At 42.0% G+C, this 26,414-nt stretch overlaps 1 protein-coding gene across 6 annotated transcripts in view; it reads right to left on the bottom strand.

The window, feature by feature from the left end:
* tns2a (tensin 2a) overlaps positions 1–26,414 on the bottom strand; it is a 63,535-nt gene that overhangs the window by 10,997 nt on the left and 26,124 nt on the right. For 4 of the 6 annotated variants that reach the window (XM_085261245.1, XM_085261246.1, XM_085261248.1 and 1 more), the window contains exons 4-17: positions 12,814–12,852; positions 12,364–12,405; positions 10,899–10,948; positions 10,405–10,588; positions 10,056–10,106; positions 9,847–9,969; positions 7,663–7,727; positions 6,173–6,256; positions 4,423–4,535; positions 3,636–3,696; positions 3,203–3,278; positions 2,749–2,878; positions 482–547; positions 123–239 (exon numbers count right to left, since the gene is read on the bottom strand). In XM_085261245.1, coding sequence (XP_085117371.1) covers positions 123–239; positions 482–547; positions 2,749–2,878; positions 3,203–3,278; positions 3,636–3,696; positions 4,423–4,535; positions 6,173–6,256; positions 7,663–7,727; positions 9,847–9,969; positions 10,056–10,106; positions 10,405–10,588; positions 10,899–10,948; positions 12,364–12,405; positions 12,814–12,852 — 1,201 coding nt within the window. Of the gene's footprint in view, positions 1–122; positions 240–481; positions 548–2,748; positions 2,879–3,202; positions 3,279–3,635; positions 3,697–4,422; positions 4,536–6,172; positions 6,257–7,662; positions 7,728–9,846; positions 9,970–10,055; positions 10,107–10,404; positions 10,589–10,898; positions 10,949–12,363; positions 12,406–12,813; positions 12,853–14,138; positions 14,162–26,414 lie in introns of those variants that run through there. The other 2 variants (XM_085261250.1, XM_085261247.1) reach the window with 2 other exon arrangements.

Raw genomic sequence — 26,414 nt, 5'->3', positions numbered from 1 at the left:
CTGTTGGAGCTTTAGTAGACTTAAGTATACTTGAACTCTGTCTTAATAATGGCTAGCACCATGAGTGCTGCTGTTAAAGGCTTCTACCGCTCCACCATGACGACTATGAAGACATCGGTTACCTTCCAGGCTATCCTGGTATCGCTGGTTAAAATTTTCATAGGAATCCCAGCGAACCACGGGGTCAGCGGTGTTGTAGTCCACTGTGACAGCCGGATCATTCTTGTGGTATTCACGGCCTGAGAAGACATATATTACCGTGTAGTTCTGTTCCTCAAAATATAATCAAAACATTTTTTTCCTTTTTGTAGGAGCCTATCCCAGCACAGGGCTAACAAACAAACAACCATTCATACTCACAGTCACACCTACGGGCAATTTAGAATCACCAGTTAACTTAACCCCACCAACTGTATGTCTTTGGACTGTGGGTGGCTTGATTATTTATTATTATCCCTCCCAGAAGAAACTGTGAACTAACCTTTGATCCGCTCTGGTCCGGAGGAGAAGACAAACTCCACTGTGGCATCAGATGGGAAACGCTCATCTGGGGAGAAGGAAAAAGGATATTCCCCGCGATCAGGATAAATATTTTTGTTCCTAGCTTAAGAAATATACCCACAGTCTACAAATATACATGATGCATTGAGTTTTTCCTTTCCAGTCACCTTTCTCACTCACTATGTATTAACAGACCTCTCTGCATTGAATCATATCTGTTATTAACCTCTGTCTCTCCTCCACAGCATGTCTTTTATCCTGTCTTCCTTCTCTCACCCCAACCGGTCGCAGCAGATGGCCCCGCCCCTCCCTGAGCCTGGTTCTGCTGGAGGTTTCTTCCTGTTAAAAGGGAGTTTTTCCTTCCCACTGTCGCCAAAGTGCTTGCTCATAGGGGGTCACATGATTGTTGGGTTTTTCTCTGTCTCTATGAAGCGCCTTGAGGTGACTTTTGTTGTGATTTGGCGCTATATAAATAAAGTTGAATTGAATTGAAATATCGGCGTAATCTCCACATGAGATCCAGATTCATGAAAGCATACTGGTGCTTTTGAGACATGTAGAGTATATCTGAAGGAAACAAACTGCTGCTTCAGGATATCAAACACACTAATGCGTTTCACAGATGTGTTTGGAGTTGTATTTACCCACAGTCATGTGTTCATGTGTAACGGATCGACTGCCACAGAGCTTTAAGAACATGCTTCCACACATATTCTGTCATTTCAGGAAAAAAAAACGATGCGGAAATGAAGTAATGAGCATATTCATTATGGGCTTAGGCAGCAGATAAGCACTTATTAGATATGATTCAATCTCTCTGTGGGATATTTGGCGATGTACGGTATTAGCACAGCTCACGCTCACTACCCTCTCCTCCAGCGAGCTGCTATTATATCCTCAATGTGGATTAAGCTACTACTATTGTGGGATTTATTTAACCATGACATTAAGAAGCCAAACCGCTGTGAATATATTCCCACAATGCCAATTCAAAGAGCTGCTATTATGTCAGTTAGTTGTAAGTGGTGATTATCCAACCACCACTAACAAGTCGTGCCAGAGTGACAATTTCAAAGTATCCACAGAAGCAAAATCGGGCATGTAGGGAGCTTTATCATTTGTTTCTGAATGTTTAAAGTGAGATTATTTTTATACTAAGCTAATTCCAAAAAGCTGGGATGCTGAAATCTCATAAACTCATAAAACATAGCATAAAACACACCTGGAGGAACTCTTAGCAACTAATTAGTTTAACTGGCAACATGACAGTAACATGAATGGGTATAACAAGAGCTTCTTAGAGAGGCAGTTTCTCAAAAGTAAAGCTCGAAGTGGTTCAACAATCTGAAAAGCACAAACTATGGGACTTTTTTAGAATAACGTTTCTCAACATAAAACTGAAATCCGTGTAAATGTCATCATCTACAGTACATAACATCATCAAAATGCACAGAAATGTCTGTGTGCAAGCGAAAAGGCTGGATGTACATATTGGATAACAGTGATTTTTGGGCTCTCAGCTGACACTGCATATTACTGGCTCTTTTGCTATTATCAATATAATATAATACCTGCAAATTTTCTACTTATCACTTCAGTTTCTCAAACTTTGACCCATCAGGCGGTGCTCTACACAGTGTGCACAGGCACCTGCAAGCTTAGAAGCTACCAAACACAAAACGCCAAAGAAATGTGCTCCTGATCAAATTCAGTCAAGTGAAGCCAAGCAGAACTGACTGTACAGAAATCTGTGGATCCATTTGTCACGATTTCTATTTAACATCTTCATTCTTGAATCAATAATTTTAAAATATGCCACCTAAATTTTAATAATGTGGACTGTAAAGTCGCTGAACTGAAAAACAGGCATGCAGCTACAGCAAAATGTCTTTCTTTGAGCACAAAGCAAAGAAAAGTAAGCTTCATTTTCATGTGCAGCTAGTTTTGTGGCAGAATAGGCTGCATAGTCCAGATAAACAACATCTTTTATTTTCTTTTTTCTAAAATGAAAATTCCTGAATTGTCATTTTGCTTTAATTAGCTTAAATTTTAGAGTGCATGCACTTTTACTGAACTGCACATACTACACGTAGCTGTCTTAATCAAGGTTTTGAAACAGGTTCCTCTGAGTTGTTATGGTAACCTTCTTAGAACTATAATCAGAGTGCTGTATTTAAATGCTAATCATTAATAATCATTAAATTAACACCGCCAACGAATTTCCCAGAGTGGTCCAGAGTGACGCACCAGTACACGCTTCGTCCAGCTCCCCTTTGCCAAACCACAGCTGGGATCCGTGGATGGTGCAGGTGTGGAACTGCAGCCTGAACACGGTGTCTCTGTCAGCACTTTGAGCTCGCCTGTGGTAGCACTTGACCTGCAGAGGGTAGCAGAGAGTGAGGAAAAAGAGCTGCAGAATAAAGTGCATGTGGGATAATGATAGCTTGGCGCAGTAAATAAAGGGATTTGTGTTCCACATGAGTGACACCTACAACTTTGGAAATGGCGGAGCACACAAAACAAATTATGACTCCGTGTTAACAAAGGGAAAAGAAACTTTTCCAGACCAAAATGTATATTTTAGAGATTTTACCACAGTTAATTTATGTTCAACAAACATGAAACAAGTCATTTAGTCATAATCCCACCCCCACCCATAACTGGGGGCTTCTGGTTGTCATTTCCTTCCCATATGACTCACCATGATGTCACCCTTTAGCAGCAGTGCTGGTTCAATGGTCACACACAGTCTTCTGCCTCCAGTGCCTTGAAGATCACTGTGGACAATAAAGGGTACACAAACGAGCCTGTTACGTATCCACGGAAAGCATGGGGGTGTACATGGGGGTGTAAGGAGTGTGAAAGATCGATTGTTTACACTTGTTTTATACTACCACAATCTGTGACCATGTTCTCTCAACACTTTTAAACCTGGAAAAAGCCTTGAGGTAAAAATGAAAACATGATAGGAGGCGGAGTAAAGGAGAAGAAACGCATCCCTTTACTCCCGTCTCTTTAATTACGCTGTGATGATGCTGAAACTTCAGCGCATGAAAGAAAACATCCCAGAGCAAACAAATACATTCAGCTTATCCGGGCTATCAGTTGGCCTCACGACAGAAAGATAGACTCACTATATGCCTGAAGTGTAGACCAACTGCATGGACTGGTAGATTTTCAAGAAAGGGTAGTAACCTGGAAAGAGGAGAGAGAGATTTTAGACATGGCAGGCACTATCAGCACGAAGACAGGAATGCGCTGACTCCTTGTGGACTCGATCATCAGATTAACGTGTGTGGGTAGAGGCTGTATGTGACCGTGCATGTCATCTGCATTCAATAACACTGTCCCAGCACCTAGCCAAGAAAAACATGGCGCCGCATGTGCATTTTATCTGCGTAAGGAAGCAGAGTGAGGACGGACTGGAGATAATCAGACAGGAGATTAGATACCTCAAGTCTGTTTACACTTTTCTCACTTGTATTTTAGCAAGTGAGAAAAGCGCAGCTGAGGCGGGGTACACCCTGAGGGGTGAACTGCAGTTCCTCCAATGGCCACTTGAGGCCATCCCCAATGCCTGACTTCGACCATAAAATGAACACAACTACAGCAACGATTCGGATCTCTTCAGCTAAACAAATATACTTTTAGTACTTTATAATAATCCAGTTGGATTTTGTTTTGGCTTTGATGTTAGGCTTTGCTGAACTGGACCTCTCGACTACGTTTGCTCAGTTGACACCTTTTCAAGCGCATGCCTTTTTTTATCTAAATAGACAGTAATGCTCAAACTGTTAAAACTGAAGCTTCAAAATGCAGAATCAAAATTCCACACTGAGTATGAGAGAGAGATTTGGGGTTAAGAACAGGCAGAAATAAAATTTTTATTCAGTGATTTGGCCAAAAGGTCAGGAAACACACCTCCTTCCCCCTGGAAGTTGGGGAGCGACGGGATGAGTACTTGATGAAGGAAGAGAGGGCTGCTGTTCATCTTGATCGCCCCAGACAGAAGGCCTCCAAAATAATATATATACCTGGAATATAAAGAGGGATTATGAGAAGTTCTTATCATGGAAAATTACATTTACCACCTCTGAGGACAAATGATAAATGTAAAACAGCCGCTGAGCCATGCTGCTGTCAGACAGCCCCCAACAGCGGAGAGCCAGGTACGAAAGCAGCAAGGAATATCTAACGCCGGCTGTGTGGACTCCACGTTTCCATTTCCCATCTGTCTTCTTGTCTCCAACACAGCTGGAAGTGATTCGATATTCCTGAATCAGTTGTCATTTCCTTGAGCTCTGTGTTGGCCTTTAATCGTTGTAAGACGCGAGTTTCTTTTAAAAGTATCTATGTGTGAAGCTGCACACTCAGCAGGCAAAGAGCTCAACTCAGCAGTTCTCCAAAAGAAGCGGGCAACCAGGTGACAAATATGAAAGGAAACTAATTCAATAAGAATTTTGCAGACAAAATAAAATTATTATGGTACTGTGCTGACCTCAAATTGAATCTGTTTATATAATTGAAGGTAAAAATGACTGGGAGTGATACATTTTTCATTTTCTGAAGTAAGACAGCACAACATCAGAAAACCACCTTAAATCCAGTTACAGCATGTACATGGACAGTTTGTTGATTAGAAGTATGAAATGTTCCCTCTGTTTAAAGTGGATTGCACCCTACACAACTTCTGGCTCTAGTTTCTTTTTGTAAGCATACAGAAATACATGTTATATACACATAAAGATAAGTCAGAAAATGCTAAACTCTTTCCTGAAGTATTAACATTTTATTAAAGGGGACATATATGTAGAGTTTTGGTAGAGTAGCTCTAAATGATTCACACTTCTATATCTTATGCTGGTTGGACCTTCCTGAAACCCATGGATTCTCCCTCTCAGTGAAATATCCCCTTTTAGCTCCTGTATTTTTAAAAAACACCCGCCTTCAAATTCCACTTTCTTCTAAACGTAAGCTTCCTGAAGAGCTGCACCTGGTGCTTGGTAGTCGGGTGCTCTGTGCATGCTGCAGATAACCGTGTAAAAGTGTCAGCTCATCGCATCAGTAGAAGCCAGTATTCAGGGCAATCTGAACCCTGAGATCTTTGCTCATAGGGATTCATTTTATACAGGATTATTTGAGTATTTGGGGATGGAATTATTATTAATATCCAATACTGTAAAATTAGATATTTGGCAGAAAATAAGGAAAAACAAATGAGGTCCCCTTTAAAGTGTCTGGGGTAAGCGTACTTACTATTCCATGTCAAAGGGAAAGGATTATATTCCATCTAAGGAGCCAAATTCACTTTTTTATTCAATTTACAAGCTCCATCTTTCTTTCATTTCACCTTTTAAAATCATTTTCATACTAGGAAAAGCATGATTATTACTAACAAGATTGACAATAGCTGTGTTGTTCTATTTAAATGCCCAAAACTCTGACAGGGAGCCAGAAGCTGAGGCAGCTAAATGATATGGAGCTCTGATTCATTATATTATTTGTTGAGCTATAAATCCAATCCAGAATCCTAAAATACATTTCTTTCCCCTAGAGGATGGAAGGATGATGCATTTAATAACTTTAGTATGACGTGGGAAACCCACACTCACCACTTCTCCCCACCCCCACACCCACTCATTTTCCACTCAGATCATCCCGTGGCCTCTACCTGTTTTGGGACGGCTGGAGAGACGAGGACACCTTATCTTCACAGAACTTCCTCATGGCAAGAGTACTGAGAGCCTGGTCCGCCCTGTAGATGAATGCACAAATACAAACACACACACACACACACACACACACACACACACACACACACTTACTTTTAGCCAACAATTTCCATCATGGGACTTGCACCAGACTCTCTAGATGCCAGAAAGTACATGGAGAGGATACAGCTGGCATTGGCCACAGGATAAACCAGTTTCCACTGTTCCTGTGCAAAATCCGGAGGGCTTCATTTATCAAATGACTTATCATCCAAGTCTGAATGGAAATCTTTGTCCTGCACGTAAATAAACCTGCACACATCAGCCTCACTGCTGGAATATGTTTAAAAGCATTTTAGGTTATGCATGTTTGAGTAGCTGAATTTAAGCCGAACATGTTTTTGCTAGTTGCTTCAAACTTCAAGTGCTGACGCATCGATGCTCCGATAATATTGCTTGTTGGGTACAAGCCTCCACTGCATGTGCTGCAGTCTATTATACCTGAGCCCAAACAAAGAACGATACGGCAAAGTATTGCGATATTTTATGTTGCGATTTTATATCGATAGAGATACCAAATATTGACATTTAATTGAATACATTAAAATATTCTTAGTATAATATGAATCAGAGGGCACCAAAACCCTCAGATAATGTTAGTCGAGCAAACGTGGACTGACTGCAGTTGCTCAGAGACATTACGAGCACAACTCGAGGGGACTCGACTTTAACCGGCTGTCGGCTGGTTGTATTCTGTTATATTCTTAGAAAACGTGAAGGATGAAGAGCACAAATGTGATAATTACATGTGGCTTTCTGTCCATGTAAACAACATGATATATGTGATTTTTAACCATTTATCACAGTTAATTGCTGTATCATCACAAACAGACTGCATGTAATAGCCAGCTTGTTCCCATTCAATTGCAGACTGATAACAGACCAGTAGCAGACAGACTCCGACTTATGGCAAGATTTATGGCATGTTTTAGGTTTTATAATTTACAGTTGAATAAAGGTTATAAATAGCAATACTGCAAAACTTGCAATAATGTTAAACATTGCAATAATATCAAATCATGAGGGACGTGTGGTGGTAATCTGTCACAATCACAATACTGGATCACCCCAGTCTGGGCCACAACATCCTAAAGGTAAAACTAAACAACCAAAACAAAGCAAGTGTTTCATGCAGCGGAGCATATCAGTCATTGCAGCCCCTGCACATGATCTCTTTCCCCCCAAATGGAAGCCAGGACAGCACTCTTGATTGGAACATCTGGGAGCACAACAACACTGACCACTTTTAGACTGTTTTAACTGTGTTTGTTTGCTTTTGGGAACTGAACGTAAACAGGTTATTGCCCCAGACAGTCTTTAACACATTAAATGTGCAGATACTCTGATTGATTGCTCTGATTGTCTCTGACATTAACAAACACATACTCACCCTGCAGAGATCTTGCTGTAGTGCATGTAGGCTGCGATAATGACGCCAGTTTTACCTTTGTTACCCTGTAAGAGGGAGAGGACAAAGAAATGATGACGATGTGCTGATCTCACCCTCAGGTGTTATGGACAGCTCATTTTCACGCTTTATAAGACCAGATGGTTTTAACAGATTTTTCATAGAAAAAAAAAAAAGGAGCAAAGCAGAAGAGCAGGACACATGGGAGTGTCACGGCGAGATGTGAAAAAGGCTGCTTGACTTCAAATTAAAAAGCTCCCTGTGGTGTTTTTTTCACACTGGTTGCTCTTTACTTCCTGACACATTCCAAAGACATTCCAGCTCCGAATTCCTGAAGTGACCCTTCCAGATCCCAGTAGGGAGGCTGCACCTCCACACGCTGAGCACAAATTAAAGCTTGTTTTGCACAGCAGATCTCTCAGCGGAGGACGTTTCATTGACAACAACTTGTTTATTCACGTCCCTGGCGTGATCTGCAGCTGGCAAAGGATTGCTTGTAGCTGGAATGTTCTGGAAAGTTGGCAGACCACAGAAGTAGTCTGGTTTTAGGATTTCAATTCTCCTGACCAAAACCAATAAATAAAACATCTAGACGAGGTCTGGGAGCTCAGACACCACCAGCATTAGCTGGTGACTGTTCAGTAATGGTCCAAGCGTTCAAATCACCACCTCTCTTCTGATTGGACGATGGAAAAGAGTCTCTAAATGATGTGCAAAGGCGTGGAAGTTAAATGTCAGGATGACAGAGTTTGATCTTAATTGCATGGTTAATTTTTTTTACCATGGGTGGAAGGAGCTTATTGAATTATATGGTGCACTCTGCAATTTTGGTTCTAGTCAAGTTGTGTGAACAGCAGTATCTAATAAAGTGTTCTTTACGGAGCAATTATGTCTGATTAAACATGCACAAGCAAGCAAGAGAAATACTAGACTGTAACGTCACATGCCCAAAGGTCAGCTAGCCATTTGTTTCTATAATATTGCTGCTCACAGTTTCACAGGCTTGTTTCAGGCATCTGGTAGTGTTGGGATCCGATACTGCTAAGTATAATTTGGATATGCTTCACTTCACTATTTCATCTTTATACTACTTCACACTTCTAGAATGGTACGCTACAGTAGAAAACGTTTTCCTTTTATTCATTAAATTAATTTGCTGAATCCTAATACTAGCTGCTGGTTGAGATTTTAGAATTCACAAATGCTGCTGATTTATAAATGTGGTGCACATGGATGGTAAGACCCAAGGTTTCTCCTGGAACATAACCCAAAGCATCACACTGCCTCCACCAGCTTGCTTTCTTCCCATAATGCATCCTGGTGCCTTGTGATCACCAGGTAAGTGACACACCTGAGCATCCACGCTGATGTCAAAGAAATGTGATTCATCAGACCAGCCCACCTACTTCCATTGCTCCAATGGAAGAAGGTGGGCTGGTCTGATGAATGGGCTGGACTTCTACTCCACATGCTGTAATGATACATACGTTCTGATGGCCAAGTGGCGGAGGGCTTTCGCTTTGGTGGCCTCAGAATCTCATCTCTGATTTTTGCGGATGATGTGGTTCTGTTGGCTTCATCGGGTGAGGCCCTCCAGCTCGCACTGGAACGGTTCGCAGCCGAGTGTGAAGCAGCGGGAATGAGGATCAGCACCTCCAAATCTGAGGCCATGGTTCTCAGCCGGAAAAGGGTGGAGTGCCCACTCCGGGTCGGGGATGAGTTCCTGCCCCAAGTGGAGGAGTTCAAGTATCTCGGGGTCTTGTTCGCGAGTGATGGGAGAAGGGAGCCGGGGATCGACAGACGGATTGGGGCTGCAGCTGCAGTAATGCGGACGCTGCACCGGTCCGTCGTGGTGAAGAGGGAGCTGAGTGTAAAAGCGAAGCTCTCAATTTACCGGTCGATCTACGTCCCTACCCTCACCTATGGCCACGAGCTGTGGGTAGTGACCGAAAGAACGAGATCGCGGATACAAGCGGCAGAAATGAGCTTCCTCCGAAGGGTGGCTGGCCTCTCCCTTAGAGATAGGGTGAGAAGTTCGGCCATCCGGGAGGGACTCAGAGTAGAGCAGCTGCTGCTCCACATCGAACATTGCATGTGCCTGTTTTAAAGCCTGGGAAATGGTGTGATGTCCGTCTGAGAAACCTCAGAGGGCCCCTAAAGTCTGACCTTGCAGTGTAAGACCACCACGTGCTGGGGGTCAGAGTTCAACCAGTTCTCCATGGCCTTGCATATGGCACAGATCTTATCCAGCGGTGGGGCGTGGAGGTCGGGCCAGCCAAAGTCGTGGACCTGATGGTGGGTGGAGACGGGAGAAGCAGATTAAATGAACGTTTCTGAAGTGAATTCTTAACATGAAGAATTACAGGAAGTCCTACCTTTGGGTTCAGTCGGGTGATATCGTGGCGCCTTTCAGAAAGATTCAGGAGCTGAAAACAGAAAGGTTTGTTTTTTTTATATCATCACTACACTGCATCACAGTAACAAGCTGTCATCACTATTATTTTATTATGGGTGTGACAGAAAAAAAACAAACAGACTGCTTATTTGTGGGTTTCTATTTTGTCGCTTCCTGTGGCTATATGCCAAAGTGTATTGTGCAACAATGCTTCAAATGCTTCAAATGTATTTAGCTGAATGCTCCCAGGAGTAAACAATGTCTTGCAAAGGCTTCTGTACTTACGGTATAACTCAGCTGATGAGTGTATTGCATTTCTCTTCACTCACCAGAAACTTTTCCTGGTGTTTGGACTTGAGCATGGCAGCCACCTCCTTCAGGTTCAGCCGGTATCTCTGCTCTTCCAGCTTCGGAGGGAAGAAGACGGAGATGATCCTCTCGGTGATGTAGGTGAGGTCAAAGTCGTAGTTTCGTTCCATCACTCGCTCCATCACACGGTCCACGCTGAAACTCCTGGAGGAACCGAAAAGAGACAGCAGGGGTCAGTGGGTTGTTTGTGGTAGCTTAGCACAGACCCTGAGACGCACTCTGAAGAAGCTCCTAACTGGATGAATGGAGAGAAACCATCACGTAAGAGAGAAACTGGGTAGTGCTTCACAAGCAGGTCACGCAATAAAAACATTTGTCTAAGGAACAGGTATAAGATGGTGCAAGTTTCAGAGCAAGCAGAGCGTTGTGCCAGTGTAGAGACATTATTTACATTTGTATTTAATGATTTCTGTAGAAACTTCCCCAACGTGGAAAATGAATGAAATGGTGTTACCTTGGCAGGGTGTTTCTCTGTTTGGTGTAGGTTAAAGATTTGGTGGATCCCTGTAGAAAAAACAAATATGCAATAAGACACAGTCAAAGCTCATCTATACCTCATTACCACTTTAACAATGATGTACTTTGGGCCCTTTTTGATAATGATAACAAATGAGCAAGTTACTTATCTGTCCACATTGGATATGGACTACCCTCAAGTCCCTGAAGTTTGCCTTTCAGGCCTCCTTTGAAAGCTTGTTCATCTCTTCTCTCACAGTAAACTGGACACTCTCTAGTCAATCTTGTACACAGTAAGTTAAGTAAATTATAATAAATTAAGATGTCAAATCATGTCATCGCATTGACCTGTGCATTGTTTTAATGTTCCACTGGAGATATAATTTACACTGAGATAAAACGGCAGAGAGCAAAGGTATGGCATTAAAGTTGTGGAACCACGATCCTCCTTCAAGATTTCAGCCTAAAGGCAGGGCGATCGTGGCTCAAGAGTTGGGAGTTCGCCTTGTAATCTGAAGGTTGCCGGTTCGAGCCCCGGCTTGGACAGTCTCGGTCGTTGTGTCCTTGGGCAAGACACTTCACCCGTTGCCTACTGGTGGTGGTCAGAGGGCCTGGTGGCACCAGTGTCTGGCAGCCTCGCCTCTGTCAGTGCGCCCCAGGGTGGCTGTGGCTACAATGTAGCTGCCATCACCAATGTGTGTGTGAATGGGTGGATGACTGAATGTGTAAAGTGCTTTGGGGTCCTTAGGGACTAGTAAAGCGCTATATAAATACAGGCCATTTAAAGCGAACAGCTCCAGAACATAGACTGTACATGAAAGACGGTCACAACCACAGTGATTTCAGCCATTGGTTAGTGAGAGGTTTTGTTGCTGTGAACCTTTTGTTCTATTGTTGACCAATAATGTTACAAAATAAACATAACATAATAAACATAATGTTTTATACATTACATATAATATGTTGCCACGGGTTTCTCTAGAACCAGACTTCTTCTTGAGACCAAAGCCCCTTGATCGCTCTTTAGGTTTAAGGCACTTACCATGTTTTATTTACAGTCTATGGGATGAATTTTAAAAAATCTAATCTGCAGATTATTATTAACCCTTTCTTGTTCTGAGGCACTTTGATCCTTTGTTTGCACATTTACAAAGCTAAAATATGTCACGTTAAATCTGCCCAACACACTAGTTCTTTAAGGGATAAATCACTTTGAGCTCAATTACATACTTCATGGCCTTTAGTAAAGTATCTGCCATCGCTCTCTCTTCGATTTGTTTAGTATGTGATAAATCAAAATGAGTGAAGCCACAAACTTTTTATTCCTTGACAGGTTTGGACATTGCCCAGACAGACAGCTTGATACTGGCGGCGTGTAGGAAAAAGGGGGAAGATACAGAGCGAAAAAGCATGAGGGTTATGAGGAGGACGAGGAGAGAGCATGGAGGTCAAAGTATGCTCACCAGGTGTTGGATGTGTCGAGAAGGAGCCGTCCCTCTACGCTGCTGGATGTGAGGAAGGAGCGGTGATAGGATGAAGGTGAAGTGAACGAAAGCGAGAAGAAGAGGGGCAAAGGGAGGAGGTTGAAAGGAGGTGAGAGTGGGGAGAAAGGGGAGAGAAGAGGAGGCAATACAGAGGAAGGAAAGGAGAGTTAATTAAACAAACAGACTCCCTAATAGGTAAACATTACTACTTCCTACATCAACTCTTTTTTTTTTTTCCTCTTGTGGACTGAAATCCCACAGAGCTCGAGGAATGAGCACTAACTGGGCTGAGGGCTCGGCTTCCCAAAAGGAATTCAGCAAGAGGAAACCATACAGTGGTTTTGGGGAGCCATGCCTCCTAACTATGGACAGACAGGGTGGGAAAAGTTTCTTTTGAGGAAAAGAAATGAGGAAATGGAGGGGACTTACCAGATCATTGGAGGGAGCTGGGGTGCATGCAAAGGTCACCTAGAACACACAAATGCAGACACATCTGAATACATGAATGACACACATGCCCACACACACACACACACACACACACACACGCACACACACACAAAGAGGATAAAAAAGCAACAAAACCAAACATCCTTTTCGCTTGAGGACAGAGTGATGAGGTCGGACGTGGGAAGCAATTGCTTCCTAAAACAAGATGATAGGGAGGAAAATCCACAAATAAAACTGAGAAGCCGTTAAGTAGAAGCTGGAAGGTTTACGATGATACAGTCCACTCATACACAGCATCTGTATTTAATATGAAGATTAAGCTGCGACATGATTAGTCCCATGACTGCAAGGCTATGTTCATCAAGCTCTACACTTACATTTCCATTTTGGTTTTTGCAAATTACAAACAAAGACATAATGAAGGTTTGTGAAAAGTATTAAAATTGTACTCGAGAAGATGTAACGTGCATCACACTCAAGATCCACACAATTAAAATCCTATTTAACATTCTCACAGTCAGTTATATACTGATCAAACACAACATTATGGCCGCTGATGGACGACATGACTAACACTGATTATCTCTTCATCATGGCACCTGTTAGTGGGTGGGATATAACAGGGAGCAAGTAAGCACTTTGTCCTCAATGTTGATGTCTTAGAAGCAGGAAAAACAGACAAATGTAAGGATCTGAGCAGTGGTCACTGACTGCAGTGTTTAGTGTCTATCACAAGTGGTCCAACGAAGGAACATTGGTAAACCAATAACAGGGTGATGGGTGGCCAAGGCTCACTGATGCATATGGGGAGTGAAGGTTGGTGCATGTGGTCCAATTTGAGCTACTGTAGCTCAAATTGCTGAAAGAAATAACAAATAAAATGCTGGTTCTGATAAAAAGGCATCAGATTATACAGTGTATCACAGTTTGTTGCGTATGTGGCTGCATAGCTGTAGACCAGTCCATGCTACAACCTGTCCACCACTAAAGGACCATCAATGGGCATGTGGGCATTCGAACTAATGCAAAGGAAGAAGGTTGCCTGTGTGATGATCTGGTCTGCCACAAAGCAGAAATAGCTTGAGGAGCACACCAATGAGTCTGAGGTGTTGAGTCCATGCCTAGATTGGTTTAGGGCTGTTTTGGCAGCATAAAGGGGACAAACACAACATTAGGCCATGTTATGTTTGATTGGTATATGGTGTCTTCTTGCCAAGATCTCACTCAACAAGGCCTTTAGAAAAAGAAAAAAAAACAAAAGGAAAAAGGTTGTACATGGTTTTGGGATCGTTTTGCTGACTCACAGACTGGGCAGCAGGTATATATCCAAAGGTTTGGCACAACTTCACCTACTTCCAAGGGACACGGAGAAAGATAAAGAGCTGGTGGAAAGAAGAGTTTGTGTTAAAAATAAAACAGTAGACTCCAGAAAAAAATCAAATAAACCAATCACCCATTAACGCATAAATAGGCTGAACAATCAGCATTCAAGGGGATGATGCTTGCTGGCTGGTTAAACCAAAGGGTCTGGACTGACTCATTACAGATTTAAAGATGTTTAAAGAATCCTCACGAAACGGCAACTTATGAAAAAAGGTAAAACATTAGGGTTCGGGTTGTTAGAGCTTCACATGATTGCCCAACAACAACTGTGATATAACCTACATAGCCTACAAGGTAATTTTGAATTTGGGTCTTGCATAAATTACCAATACACTTAAAATCATCTAAAGACCCTATAAGTGGCAAGATTATTTATGTAAAAAGCTTTATTAATAAAATATATATATATTGTGTCCTCTCAAAGGCTACGTTCACACTGCAGGTCTTAATGCTCAATTCTGATTTTTTGATCAAATCAGATTTTTTTGTCTGCTCGTTCACACTGCAAATAAAATGCGACAGCAAACACGCTCTAGTGTGAACACTCAAAGCGGCCCGCATGCGCAAAAGAGGTTTAGACCCAGAGCAAACAATATTGTTTGACTGATGGCCCTTAATATAAAGACTTCGGACTTTACGTTTCCCAGTTTTTGCTTTAAGTTATTTTGTTATTTACATAATAATGTAAATTACCTAATAATTATCCTTATTGCTGTTTTAGAGGAGCGGTGCTTCAAAGGATAGTTGCAGATTTCTGTCAGAATCTGCAGATTATACAGTATAAATAAAATGTTCACGTTTCTCCAACATTATCTTCCCAACAGTTTCACTGACATCTACGCTGGACGCCCAGGAAGCATTCGCGATGTCTTATCGGGCGCTTCTCCAGAGCTGATAATTGCCGTCTGTCTTGTGTCAGTGACGTAAAAGACGGATTTAATGCGACATGACCGTTCAAACAGCAGTCGCTTTCTAAAACATCGGATATGTATCGGATTCAGTACCACATACGAAAGTGACCCAGATCGGATTTGAAAATATCGGATTTGTGCCGTTCACACTGTCATACCATGATCGGATATGGGTCGCATAGGGTCAAAAAAAATCGGATTTGATGCATTTTCGCCTGCAGTGTGAACGTAGCCATAAAAGGAAATAAACAATACAGAAGTTCTATTTAAAGGAATGATTGCAAGACATTTTAATGAAAAACACTGTAGCTCATCTTTATTCTTTATAGGTATTAAAGCTGTTAAGCCCAGTCAAAGAGATATCAGTTTTATCAGGAACAAGAGAGAGCTATTGTGGATATTCCATTTAAAGAGTTTATTTCCAACAGGTATGAATGAGGATCTATTTATTAATAAGTTTACTCATTTTTGTTTTTATGTCTCTAAACATGTTTTTGACATTGATTTTATATATTTATAGTTTGTTAATTGTGAGGTGAGTTGGACTGGATGGACTGGTTCTTATATAGCACTTTTCTACTCTTCTGAGCACTCAAAGCGCTTTACACAACTTGTGCATTCACCCATTCACACAAGCACTTTTTCTTTGTGCTTTCTAACTAGCATTCACACTCCGATGGATGCATCGGAGAGCAATTTGTATCTTGCCCAAGGATATTTGGCATACAGACTAGGTGAAGCCAGGAATCGAACCACCAACCTTCCGATCAGTAGATGACCTGCTAAGGTGATCAAATTCTTGCTTTTCACTAGTAACATTTTTTACGACTGGATGTTAACTAGTGAGCAAGCAGCTTAGTACATTATTTAATGGCTATAACTAAACAAACAAACAAACAAACAGAAAAGCTAGACTGAAAAACTAAAGCATGCTAAAGAAGTACGAGCGAGAGCCTGCTGACAGACTACATCACATTTTGGTATAGGGATAAATCTACCAACAGAGCCTTCCTGCTATTATAAGAACATCTCCCTCCAAGGTCCCTGTGTGAGTCCACTTTATTATCAAGGATCATCCAGCACATAATCTCTTCTCCTTATTACCACCAGGCAGGCTGGAACAGCAACGGTTGTTATTGCCGAGCCATCATGCTCCTCAGCCGACGTTGTGGTCAATTACTTATGAGAAATAAAACTGAAACTCAGCTGTGCCTCAGAAAGGTTTCATTATGATGAGAAGGTGTCTCTGACCATCGTGATGAGGCAAAACTGTTTTGCAATCTTAGAGAAGAAATAATGTCAACAGGACTTTGGATCCTTAATCAACAACAAACCAACTCGGTATTCTTGTGAAAGAACATGTAACTGCCCAAAAGTCCCACATTTTAATCAGGTGTTTAAATGTATTAACCACGACTGGGAGAACTGCCCGTCCTATTTTAAGATCACTGATATCACGCAGGATGCAAAGACAAAACCAATGCACATGATAAACACAGCACAAGATCGAGATGTCCTTGAGTTCCGAGTAATTACAAGAACAACTCGTTTTTGAGAGTGTGTTTACAAAATGTGAAGCATGTGCAAACGCGAAGCCAGATATCCTGGCTACACAGCTGGAGGAGCACTGAGACAGAAACGCACACACACTTGGAATGACACATCCGATTCCCATGTCTGTTATGGGCCTACAGGTCAATGAACTGTGACCAAAGGAAGCAGGGGCTGAACAGCAGCCCTAATGAAGGGGGCTGAGGGCCACAGTCAAGCTTACGTAACGTACGACAACACGTGTGCACGCACACACATACGCAAAAGGCAATGTTCCACCGAAAGAGCCCTTTTTGGACTGTTTATTTGGACACAGGAAAAGGGCAAGGGCTTGTGTATATCTCATTGTGCACAAAGGGGAAGTTACACAGGCCCTGAACCCAGGTGGCGTGTCACCACAGTGACTATGTGCTGTGGAGTTTGTGTTAGGCGTTCTTTCTTTAGAATAAAGTGCAGTCTCTTAGTGTTGCCTGTGTGTGACACAGACATCAGCAGGAAGGCAGAGGAGCAGACAATGAGCTAAATTGAGGGACAACGTTGTTTGATAAGTTGCAGGAAACTGGTTCAGGTTTAACAGCGGCTATCAAATGACTAACTGGACAATGTTCCTGTATGACTCACTCTAAGAATTAATGTTTCTTTTCCATGTCCACAGGGGACTGAATCTCAGATCTTTTCCTGTGTACTTTTTTAAAGCTGAGTCTGAACCCACTGCATCAAAAGGCAGAGTTTGGGCTGGGCCAGGATCTAATTTCTCTTAATTCCCTCTGGCTGGTGAAGGTCAGTTTCATTTTAAAAGAGTCTTTTTTCCCGTTTTTTTCTCCCCCAACTAGAGCAAGTGAAGCAGCACATTTTCTACTGTGTGGTCCATTCTGCTATTCTTAAATAACACAAAACAGTCTTCTTACAGCCCCAGTCAAATATATCTTTGGCTCTCACATGGAAGAGAAATGATTCTTTTCACATGTTATCAAATTCTCTTTTCGGGACATATTCTAAAGCGTTTAAGATAGACACTGCCTGCATTAATTTCTACATCCCTTCATTTGGGTGTGGGTTTGAACTCAGAGTCAACGTTCAGGGCTCAAAATTTAGGCTACTATGAAAAAAAAAAAACAAGCGCCATATCTGAAAATCTTAAAAATCTAGTTCATACGTCGGCCATTTTTTTTAGATACAGGGCTGAACAAGAAGATCTGAGATCTGTCCTCTCACACAACTCTTCCATAAATTTCTTCCTGTTGATGGATATGGATGTTAGTATTTGTTTTTAGATGAATGGATGTAAACAGTAAAAATAATCTGTTAATATATTCTATCCATTCCTCCTCTTTTGCTTCTCGTGGGGGAGCTGGAGCCTATCTCAGCAGCCAGGTACACCTTGGACAGTATATTACAGGGCTAACACAACCATTCACACCTATGGGCAATTTCGAATCACCAGTTAACCTAACCCCACTAACTGCATGTCTTTGGACTGTGGGAGGAAGCCAGAGCACCTGAGAGAACCCCTACAGACATGGAGAGAAGATCCAAACTCCACACAGACAGATTCTGGTTGAATGGTGATTCAAACCCAGGACCTGTGAGGCAACAGTGCCAATCACTGCACCACCGTGCCCTATTACAAATTACTTTATTTTTTTGAATAAGTGCAGGGCTTGCAAAATCGCTAGCCCGACGTCCCAGGGCTAGTGATATTTCCAGTCGGGCTACCAAAATCTATCTCAGCCCTGCCCGTCGGGCTATCATAGGAAGTAAAAATATATGACAATGCCTTTGCTTTCTTTCAAATGTAGCTGAGTAATTAGCTGAGTCCTCATCAAAGAACAGTGCTCTTTAATGAATGCAGCACATAACTTTACATCGTAGAGGTAACAGGGAGACATATCGAGTTATCAGATAGCCGTCTTAACTATATTCTAACTCTACAATTTCCCGACTGCACTTTCCTCTTATTTCACGACACCACCCTCTAGTGGTGCAATATGGTATAGTCAGACAGGACACAACATCACTCACTAGCTTACTCTTCAAACGTGGCACGTGAAATCTCCCGCAGCAAGCTTAAACGTGCTAGAGGTTGACTGCGCAGAGAATTTAAAAAAAAAATCTCTGGCATGTGTAAAGACAGATGGATTTACGCAGGTATTTTAGTTCTGCTGAGCCAAAAAAGACAGGTCAGGATGAAGAAGGGACAGGCAAAGAAAGGCCTACCACAAAGCGGAAAAGTTATGATAAATCAGATTACGAGGCAAAAAGAAAGCACAGTTTTTTGGATTCATGGACAAAAGAATTTCTGTGGCTGGAATATGACAAGGTAAATAACATGATGTTCTGCCGGGTGTGTCGTGAGTTTCCCTCTATTGCTGAGTCGACAAGCGCCTTTGTTACTGGGACCAGTAATTTTAGGAAAGACCCCATTAGAACTCATGAGAAATCTCTGCATCACAAGAAATGCATTGGTGCTCAGTCTGCAGCATCTGTCCCAGAACAAACACCAATTGCAAAAACCATACTAAAAATAAACCAAGCACAACAAGAAGTCCTGAAAAAGCTGTTTAGAACTGCGTACTATGTGGCAAAGAGTGAACTACCACTGGCAAAATTTAGCAGTCTTTGCAAACTTCAGAAAGCAAATGGCCTAGATCTTGGTTCCACTTACCTCAATGACCATGCTTGCAGAGAGTTTATTGGAGCAATAGCACAAACTTCAAGAGACCAGATTGAAAAGGAAATTCAAGAAAGCAGGTTCTTATCCATTCTTGCAGATGGCAGTACAGACACTGGTATAATAGAACAGGAGTTGGTTCACGTCAGGTATGTGAGGGATAATGGTGACATAGCCACATACATGATCAAATGTCAGCCAGTCAAGAGTGCAAATGCTGCAGGTATTTTAGAGGCTATTGATGAAGCAGTGAACACCATGGGTATCAGAGAGGACACATGGAAAGTAGTGTGTGCAAATTTTGATGGTGCTGCAGTGATGATGGGTGAGAAAACAGGAGTAGCTGGGAGACTGAAACAGAGGATACGCCACATCATAACAATCCACTGTGTGGCACACAAACTAGAGCTAGCCGTGCTGGATAGCGTGAAAGGCTGTGAGTACCTGGTGAAATTTGAAGATACACTGAAAACCATCTTTAAGATGTACTACTATTCCCCAAAGAAGCGAAGAGAGCTGACAGAAATAAGTGAACTGCTAAATGAGAGGCTGGAACATTTCAGTGGGCTGAAGAGCACACGGTGGCTTCCAAGCCGGCTGAGATGTCTAAAGGCTGTGGAAAAAAATTACACTCCCACTGTTGTTCATATGGAGAACATGGCAGAAGGAAGTGATGTCAAAGCCGAGGATGCAGCCAAGGCTAAGGGGGGTGGTGCAGGAGATGAAGACTGAGAAATTTGTTCGCTTCCTGCATTTCATGTTGGACTACAGTACCATCTTATCCAAGTGCTCTACTGATTTTCAGCATGATAACCTAAACATCACACGAACAAATCAGTTAGTTGAGAGCACAACATCACGCTTACTCAGCCTAAAAACAAAACCAGGAGAATATCAGAAAACCTTGGACACAAAGTTCACAGCGAACCAGGATGGTAGCATTTGCTACTGTGGAACTCAGCTAACAAAAAGTCAGCGACCTGCTAGAAGAGGTGAGGGAACAGACAAAGACACCTTTGGTGCAGAGATCCAGAAGATTATTGACAACACAGTCAAGTACATGGACAACAGATTTAAAAATCTCCATGAAAAGCCTCTCTCTTGTTTCAAGGTTTTTGACCCTTCCACTCTTCCCTACCCCAGAGAAGAACTAGCAAATTATGGGGATGAAGAGGTGGATTATCTTGTCACACATTTTGCCTGTTTGCTAGATGCAGAAGAGAAAGAGAAAATTCCACAAGAATGGATGGATCTAAAAGTGTGGCTTGCAGAACGCCGGGGTCGCAAAGTAGATTGCTTGTACAGAGATCTCCTCTCTGAGAATCCAGAACATCTCTCTCATATCTTGTTGCTGCTGAAATTAATGCTGACACTTAGTCCATCGACAGCCATCTGTGAGAGAGGATTTTCTTGCATGAACCGAGTGAAGACAACACATCGTACCTCTCTACACCCTGAAACACTGAATGACTGCATGCAACTCTCCATTAATGGGGAAACAGTTGAATCTTTTTGCCCTGACAAGTCGATTCGTTTCTGGATGTTTTCTGGAAAAGGTTCAAGACACCTGGATCATAAAACCCCGACAAGAACAAAGAGCAGTGAAATGGAGGGCAATGCACAGGAAGAGAAAGCTGATGAAGGAGATGCTATGCCCTCAACGTCGAGTGGCATTTTCTCATCCGAGACTTCAGTGGAAATTTCAGATTCAGGATCTGACACAGACTAATTCATGTTCTACACAGTTCTAACAAGTTCACAGAAAATTCTGTTTAATTAGAACCAGATATTTGAGTTGATTGTAATGTTTACACAGTTGTTGTAATTTGTGTTTTAACAATTTTTTGATTGATGTTTTGTTTCCTTTACAATATTATACAATAAAAATAATCTTTTTTTATTCGGGCTACTCAAATTTATTTCGGGCTACCAAAAACTAAAGAGTGCCTGCCCGAAGGGCTACCAGGGATTTTAAACTTTTGCGAGCCCTGAAGTGACTCACATTCTTTATGTGATGAGTCATCTTAAGCATGAGGCCTGACCAAACTGTACTGTCCACACATTTGCTCAGTTTTTTGTACATTTCAGACACTGTCCATAATTCAGTCTCATACTGCAGAAGTTGACAGTCGGTAGGAGGGAACAAGATGGCATTACTGTTACCATAGCAAGTGTCCGTAAGCTGTTTAGGTCTGACGCTGGAAATTTGGGGGAATTCTGCAAAAATTATGATCTATAACATGAAAGACCATGAAAGGATCTTTAATATGGTCAAGCCAGTATTATACAGTACAAATGTTGTGCATCTATTCACGTTATGTAATAAAATGCAGTACAGTAGTTCCATCTCTTCTCATTAGATCATCATTCAAATATCAAATTATACTTTAATCGCTTGAACGTGACGTCCAACGAGTGATGCCACAGGTTTAAAGAAAGATATAAAATTGGTGCTGTTACTGGAACAAAAAAATGAATAAAAATAAAATAAATTTAGTAGTTCAACAAGAAAATCAAAGCCTTATGGGATCATCCAATGCTTCCAGTTTGCAGTCCTGGAAGTGATCCACACTGTTTCAGATTTCCATTTGTTATGACTACAGTTGCTCGATTTTCAACCCGCACCCTTTAGTGCTTTTGTTTCTCAAAGCAGGCTGTACCTCGTTTTGGCGCTTGCGCACTGGTTATCGACTTTTCAAAACCATTTTCTCAGTTTTTAGCCCTCTGCATCCCTCTCTCCCACAGTGCCCAGTGAAGGGGCCTGCTGAGGGTGGCCGCTAAGCCAGAACAAACACACCACACCGCACCAGATTCCATCTCCCCAGGCCAACACTTACGCACAAACTTCCTGCTAACAGACCTCCACCCATCACTTCGTTTCTCTTTTCATCCTTCTTGCATCGCTTTTCTCCTACCTTGTTACCTTCTTATCTGCTCATTTATCTCCTCTTCCTTCTTTTCCTTTCTCAGCTTGCTCCCTTTATTTTCCACGCTTATTCACTTCCCTCTTTACGGTTTTGTTTTTCTTCTGCTTCCCTTTTCTTTTGGTCCATATCTGTTTTCCTCTCCAGCTTTTTAACTTCTTCCTTTCTCTTTCCTCTGTTTTTCTCAGTTCTACTCGATCAACTTTCTCCTAATCGCAGACTTTCTTCCCTTGGATATCCTCTCACAATCCTGGTGTTTCCTTCCTTTTCTTCTCTAATCTGTTTCTGACAACACCATTCCTGTTTGTCTTCCTCTCACATCTCCAACTTCTGTGCCTCCCCCTACTTTTATTGGAATCTTTTTATTCCCTGCACCCTGCTTCTGAACTTCTGACTTTCTTACATCTTTACAGTCCTTGTCTTTGTGTGTTTGAAGCAAAGGAAAGTCATAACGAGTGACAAATGTTATTAAAATGACAAAAATCAATATGCCTACTCTGTCTTACTAATATACTTGCTCTCTGTACTCCATCATGTACACACACTCAGTGAAACGCTGCCTGTCGTTTTGCCTCTGCTGCCTCTTTTCAAATGTGTCCTGCTGACAATGTCCAGAAACCTCTGACCTCCATAACCCTCTCCACCATCTCCTTCTGCTAGCTCTCCATCTTCTTCTTGCCTGTAGTGGCCCTGGCTCCTAAACCTCCCAACTTGCCCTTTGATCCATCAAAACCAGAAAAAACATAGTAAATGAATAAAGCACAGGTCTCTCCTCTCAATGCATTGCTTAAGAGCTGTGGGCTGTGACAGGAGTAACTACAGAGTGAGCTATTAGCCTTGGTATGTCATTACTGTAAGAAACAGCGTCAGACACAGTCTGTGCGTGAATAGCTACGAGCTAAAGTACTTTTTTGCCGCTTGTAATATTTCCTTGCATATAAATAACCAGCAGTGCCTTTAAGAAGCACACACAAGCAACAAGGCCATACAGCAGCACTCACTGCTCATTCTGATACATCAAATGAAGCAACGTAAGTTTTACTTTAAATATTTTTCATCTGATTGACATTTAGCTGAGTACTTGGTGACTGTTTTTCTCTAACCAATCCAAACCCAGAACACCGGGGTTTTAGTATTCTCCCAGCAAATGATGCTATCAGTCTGAGGCATTGATAAGCATTGATTTCTAAGGCTAGCTGGGAACATTTGGGCTTTCTTTCCTTGGGGTATCCTCATGAGTGCTTCTGTGACTACACGTAGCCCTTCCAGCTCACAGCAGATCTGACAGGAGGAGCACTGTTGCTGCCAGCTGCAGGGGGAGTTGGAGTATGTCCCACTACAAAATAAGATGGGGAGGCAGCTCAGTTACATTAATGACCACTACAACAACACCCTTGCCATCAAGCCTAATGGCAGCAAAGAAGATCTTAAAATACCATGGTGTTCCCTCAGGTAGTGTTGAACGGGAAAACATCAAATCAATGGATTAATGCAAGTGAGATCAGTGTGCAGATGAGGAAACTGTGGACAAAGTTCCCCAAGCATATAAACCCACAGTGACACTAAACCATGACTCAAGGGAAGCAGTGGAGACCTCAAATGATCGCAGATGTTAAGGTGTGGGAGCCATACCAATTACATTCTTTGTCTGTAGGGTTTTTGCAACAGACACCCAACAATAGATGTGTCTGTTGTCCTTATGACAAACCAACAAAAACTACGTCTATGAGCAAAGCAAACTGTACCAACCAATCCGGACCCCAATCAAGCCACGTCCAGCTACATATGAACGCTGTTCACATGCACCATTTCCTTTGATGTTAAGCCTTAGGCCTAACAGGCTCCTCATTCCTTCAGCTCCCTTAGGAGAGCCAATCAGAGGACACTGATGAAAGCAGCAAAGATTCAGCTGTCCAACAAAATGCTGGCTGTGACCTTGTGTGCTTTAGTGATCACCATCATCACCTACATCAGTGAGCGAGCCTGAGAAGAATGCAGGGGGCCTTATAAAGTGATGTATTACACTCAAATGCTGATGAAACATTGAAGCACTTACAGAAACGAGGAAGCAGGACGGATACAGCAGCAAGCTTGAACTGTCTGTGCTCATTTGCTCAATCTGACATTTTGTAATAATAATTTATTTAGATTTTTTTTAAACAAAGGCTCCCTTTAATGCACTTAAGGGGGTAATTACACAATCCTTCACTGATATACAAATACGGATATATAAAGTTCACCAAATTAAAGCACATCATTGCACACCAGTTGTTTTTACTATAGCTCAACAAAAAGGTCAGTTTTTCAGGGCTTATTCTGTTATTGTGCGCAAATAGAAATAATTTACGCTTTCTAAAGAAACTTATATGTTTAAAGATGCTATGTTGAAAATCCCTTGCTCTGTTAAAGGAGCGCTTAGTAGTGGTAGAATAGTTATGTTAAGCTATATAGTTTATGTTTTGCATATTTCCACAACCATATCCTTAATCACATACTGTGTATGCTACTGTTGTATATAGTGTATTATCTTACTTATTTTTTATTTGTTTGTATTTTATTTGTATTTTCCTTCTGCTATCTGTACCTGAGCTGGGGGGTAATAACTTTGTCCTCATCTGTAACTAATGTAAAACTGACACATAAGACTGGGTTTTGTTTTAAGACCATTTTGGCAGTCAGAAACACAGATGGTCACTCTTTAGCACAAACCTGCCTGACTTATGCTATGGCACTTTTGATAGTTACCTGGCTTAGCTGTATAACTGCCCTTTAAATGCAACCCACATGTCCAATGCCTCTTAATCATCACAAGATGGTCTTCATGAGAAAACCAGAAACCCGACCTAACTCATGAGGGCTTCAAGACCATAGCTAAGCAAAAACAACACCTATAGGTGAAAGACTTACATCCAGCAGATTTAGGAGTGCAATATTGTGCTCGTCTTTATACGAGGCCATCTAACAAAGCATTTGTGTTTTCCTTCCCCCCTCCTCACTCTTTGTCTCTTGTTCCCACACTTTATTTTGACCCCAAAAGGAAAGAAAGAGGTCTCTGTCTATCACGGTTACATTTTCGGTCCAAGCAGCTGAGAGGGCGGCTGAAGATCTCATAGGTCACATGGGTCCCTGTGGTGGAGCTTTTATGACCAAGTGGGATGCAAATCCCTGTTATGGATTTTGAGGTTCTGACTACACAGACTAAAGTTAAGCAGATGGAAAACACAAACAGGAATGCTGCTTGTACAGAGGGTTGCTAGGTACATGCTCAAGGTTAAAGCGCACACACACACACACACGCGTGTGCACACACACGCTGTGCACACACACGCTGTGCACACACACGCTGTGCACACACACAGCATTCTCATCCACCCATCTTTAACTTCCACCCAACCCAAACAAGCGCGGAGAGCTTGAAGCTGGATAAAAATAAACATGGGTAAATAAACAACACAGGAAGGCCGGGGTCATGATGTGATTGGGAGAGATCAACAATGGAAAAACCTCTTGTGAGCCAACCGATGTGGGGCATCATTACAGATCTTCATTCCACGTCTATGCTCTGCGGCTGGGCGCCGTCTCTCATTCATCTTGTCGATAAGCAGGCACTTGCACAATTCCCAAAAGCACAGTGTCTCCTCCTCTTTCTATATTTGCAGTCTTCGCATTGTTTACCATATGCACAAAAATGCATTTGCATTCTTCAGATGGGCAATGTCAACCACCGTTTTAGGACCCATCTCCTCCTGTACTACACCACAATTCACAAAATAGACGCCACTGTGGTCACAGTCTTCCATCTCTTCCTTTGACTTTTGTTTTTTTTAGGTTTTTTTCAGTTATTTCTTTGAGGTCTGGGGAGGTGAACTGACTGGGTACAACAGCCAAAAGAGGCAAGACAGGAAAACCCAATTAAACACAGGCACACATATGACAGACCCTGCCGGAAAGTATTCAACTTGCTATAAAGATGGTTTGTCTCTAAGAACGATTTACTCTTTTATACCAAATGTACAAAAGTCCATTTTTCTTTCCTAATTTAGTTTTAAGTGTTGATATTATTCAGACATGTTAAAATATAATGTGGACAAATGTTTCTTTTTGCACAAACAGTAGTAGAAACATGAAAAACGCATGCAG

This window comes from Mchenga conophoros, linkage group LG20, assembly GCF_057382185.1.
Source record: "Mchenga conophoros isolate Kocher_MC1m ecotype Shallow Benthic linkage group LG20, M_conophoros_male_GT1.1, whole genome shotgun sequence".
Taxonomy (NCBI): domain Eukaryota; kingdom Metazoa; phylum Chordata; class Actinopteri; order Cichliformes; family Cichlidae; genus Mchenga; species Mchenga conophoros.
The sequence above is the reverse complement of the archived record's forward strand: the minus strand, read 5'-3'. Positions and strand labels throughout refer to the sequence as shown.